Source organism: Chaetura pelagica, unplaced genomic scaffold (assembly GCF_000747805.2).
Source record: "Chaetura pelagica isolate M959 unplaced genomic scaffold, ChaPel_1.0 scaffold401, whole genome shotgun sequence".
In the NCBI taxonomy this organism is placed as follows: domain Eukaryota; kingdom Metazoa; phylum Chordata; class Aves; order Apodiformes; family Apodidae; genus Chaetura; species Chaetura pelagica.
The window spans coordinates 1,821,770-1,825,312 of NW_009952259.1; the positions used below are offsets into that span (position 1 = coordinate 1,821,770).

Here is a 3,543-nt window from a genome sequence, read left to right on the forward strand (position 1 = left end):
TCTGGATTTGGGACAGCAATAGTCAATAATAAGGTACATCTGAGAGAGAAATCATTCTCAGGTACAACTTTGCCATCAAAAGGTGTCACTAAATGCCACCTCAGAATAGTTCTTCTGTATATCTGAACACGTATGCTTCAAAAACACTGAGCAATTATTAGCTTTATTAGCTCTAAGCTTGCAAGTGCTTTATAGCCCATATGAAAAGATGTGAATTATTCATATGGAGCTTCTGCTCACTAAATGAAGAAGGAAAAACATTATAAACAAGGTGCAGACAGGCTCTTCTCAGTAGTTCCCAGTGTCAGAACGAGGGGCAACGGGTACAAACTGGAACATAAGAATTTCTGTTTAAGTATGAGGAAAACTTCTTTACAATGAGGGTGATGGAGCATGGGAACAGGCTGCCCAGGGAGGTTGTGGAGTCTCCATCTCTGGAGATATTGAAAACCCACCTGGATACAATTCTGTGTCAAGTGCTCTAGGTGATCCTACTTCAGTGGGAGAGTTGGACTAGATGATCTCTAGAAGTCCCTTCCAACTCCAGCAATTCTGTGATTCTGTATATTCATTTTAACTTACATTTTAACTTATACAACAGAATTTCAACAGATTGTAAACACTGAAAAACTCTGGTATTTCAAAATGAGTTCCTGGATTATTATTTGCCAGACAGGTAAGAAATTATTCTACATTAATGTGGGTACACAAAAAAATGTGTGGAAAACCAAGTAGCTATGGACATTGGTAGGATATAATGGCTTTTCTGAAAGGATATTTTGGGAGGATTTACTAATAAATAGAGGTTGTAACATAAAAAAACCCCACCCTAGAACCTTATTCTCTTTCCTTTCCCTTTCTGGGAAGGGTGAGGGGTCAATAGAGAGCATCTGTCATTTAATTTCTGGCCCAGCATTAAATCCTGACCAAAGTGAAGAGGCCAAAAGCTCAGCCAGCTCCCAGACAGAGACATGGGCACAGGGTGGGAATACCTGGATTAAGTGGCACAGAGTTCAGCCCAGATTAGTTTCCCTTCCATATGACCCAGTAAAGCCACACTTGCTTCAATAAGCACTGTGACTTAGGAAGCAGTGAACATGTGTCCATCTGAGGGTTTGTTTTTTTTTTTGGGGGGGGGGAAAAATACAGCACCTTCATTGGACACTAATGCTGGGCACTAACTCTGCAGCTCATTTTCATCAGAATGAACAAGGCTTTGGCAGGCCTGGAAAGCAACACACACATTTCTCCATGTGTGAGCACCTGTGTTTTACACAGTCCTCAGATTATCAACTTCCTAAGCAGCAATTCAAAAGCATCATCCCCTTAAGATTTCTGAGAAAAGAACCTAATGGGGGTTACTCAAAGGAATAGAGGCTGCAGCTACAACAATTCTTATTATGTACATATGAGATGCTCTGATGTTCCTTGCTGCTGATTACATGAGTAAACATTTTCAGTATGCAAAATCCTATTAACTCAAGGGGATTCTGCATAATTTTATAACAGCTCCACTTGTGGTGTCTGATCGACTGGGTCAGCAGCAGACAGATGGCAAAGAATTAATTCTAATGCTGCTTTATTGCAGTGCTGGCATCAGGGTTTTCTCTACTCACTGCATTTGGAAATATTTAAAATTTTCTTACATTCCTCCCTACACCTAGAAGTAACACGTGGCAGAGTAAAAAGATGGGAAGTTATTTCCTTTTTCTAGGTATGTGGCTCTTGCAAGGATAAAACAAAGCTCAGGCTTAGCATATATTTAGAGAGTAAACTATTAGCAGTCCAAAAATTGTGCCTAAAATTGAATTATTGATGCACTGTTTCCCCAATGTTGGGAAAATGATCCCAAAAGTAAACGATTATCTGGCTGGGATTTGCTGCCAGAACCCTTGAGATACACAACTTATGACCAGAAAACCTTCAAAAAACAGAGATAATTAAACTGATAAAGAAATTTTTGCTGATTTTGTTTTAAAGCCTGACACTCAGAGGCATTATGTACACACACAGACTTTGAGGAACCAGCTCAGAGACCCACACAGACACAGTTAATATTCCAGCTATTTCAAAGCATGAGAGAAAAGGTAATTTTCCTTGAATTCTATGCCACCATTATCCAAAGTGGGTCAAGGATGTAACAGGAAAGACACCACAAGTAAAGGTAAGTCAGGATTTCTTTTGACTGAAAGGCTTTGGGAAATTTCCCCCTCACATTTCACAACAGGACAGCTCCTTTTAATGGCACTGTGCCCTGGCTCTTCCAGAAGCACTATTTTCTGTTCCTTTTTCTTAAATATTAAAAGATTTCATCCCTGTTTCCCACATGTCAGTTTGCATTCTGACTGTTTCTCTGAAACCCAGGCTAATTAAGACTGCCTCAGAAATAAGGGCTGAAGGTTCTCAGGCAGACTTGATAACCCTTTAGACAAAAAATTGCCTTCCATTTGGATTTTTAAATAGGTTTTCTGAAAATATTCTAATATAAGGACAAAGTGAAAAACCACCTGGTAAATTTTGACTAATCCAAGGGAAGACTTCATTTTATCTTGAAGATACAGGTGATAGCTTCAGCTTTTACTACTGATGGTGCATTAAATCGATCCCATCCCTGAAACACAGCCCAGCTCTTTGACCTCATATCCAAGGAAGAAAGAGCTTCTTTCTGGCTAAGGCAGCAGGGGCCAAGCAAAGCTGAGCTGTCCAGTCACTCCTTGGATCTCCTTTACATGGGCTCTTGGATCTCTCTCACATGGGACTGGAGATAACCACAAAACAAGGCAGTTCTGACTGCAGGACACCAATGATTTCATGCTTTGTCATCAAGAGCTCATGTAATTCCCAAACTCAGTGATAGTGCCACCAGACAGCTAAAGAGGGAGTGTGTTTTCCTCTCATTTCTAATTATTCCAGGACATCATCACTTTCTGTGTCACACGAAACCCAAGGTTTTCAAAATTATCTTTTTTATTTACTTCAGAATCAATTTATCTAGGAGTTATTTTACTCCACAGCTCTTTTCAGCCTTGAGCAGTCTAACTTCTCCACAAAACCAAGTTCACATGAGATTTTCTTGTCAATATTTCTGGGGAGGAGAGAAAAGGGGTTTTGGGTTTTTTTTACCTGGAATGGAGACTGGCTGTTGTAATTCTTAATCTCCTTGTTGGCTCCCCGGAACAGCAACACTCTTGCACAGCTCTCCTGAAAATGGGAGAAAAGAAAACTCATTAATAAGGGGTTTCTGTTATTAAAGAGATGTTGGGGCTAAGAGATGTGTTGCTGTTCAGGACCTATTTCCTTAGATGAAACGTAAACCAAATAAATAAATTATGTGACAAATGAAGTTATTAAAAGAGTACTTTACAGCTGACAAAGCTCTAGGTGCTTTGCAGTGTGATGGAGTAGAAACAATAGGCAAATAGTAAAAAAAATGTAGAGGTAAATTACTTACTAAGAAACTGTACTGGGGAATTTCTGTACTTGACAAATCAGATTTTGCAGAAACATCTGTTAGTTCAAAGTGAAATTTGACTCTCATCTGGC

At 39.5% G+C, this 3,543-nt stretch overlaps 1 protein-coding gene across 1 annotated transcript in view; it reads right to left on the reverse strand.

The window, feature by feature from the left end:
• The window catches only part of SHANK2 (SH3 and multiple ankyrin repeat domains 2), a 298,236-nt gene that overhangs the window by 276,480 nt on the left and 18,213 nt on the right, over nt 1–3,543 (reverse strand). Inside the window, exon 8 of the mRNA XM_010007431.1 lies at nt 3,124–3,201. Coding sequence (XP_010005733.1) covers nt 3,124–3,201 — 78 coding nt within the window. The remainder of the gene's footprint in view (nt 1–3,123; nt 3,202–3,543) is intronic.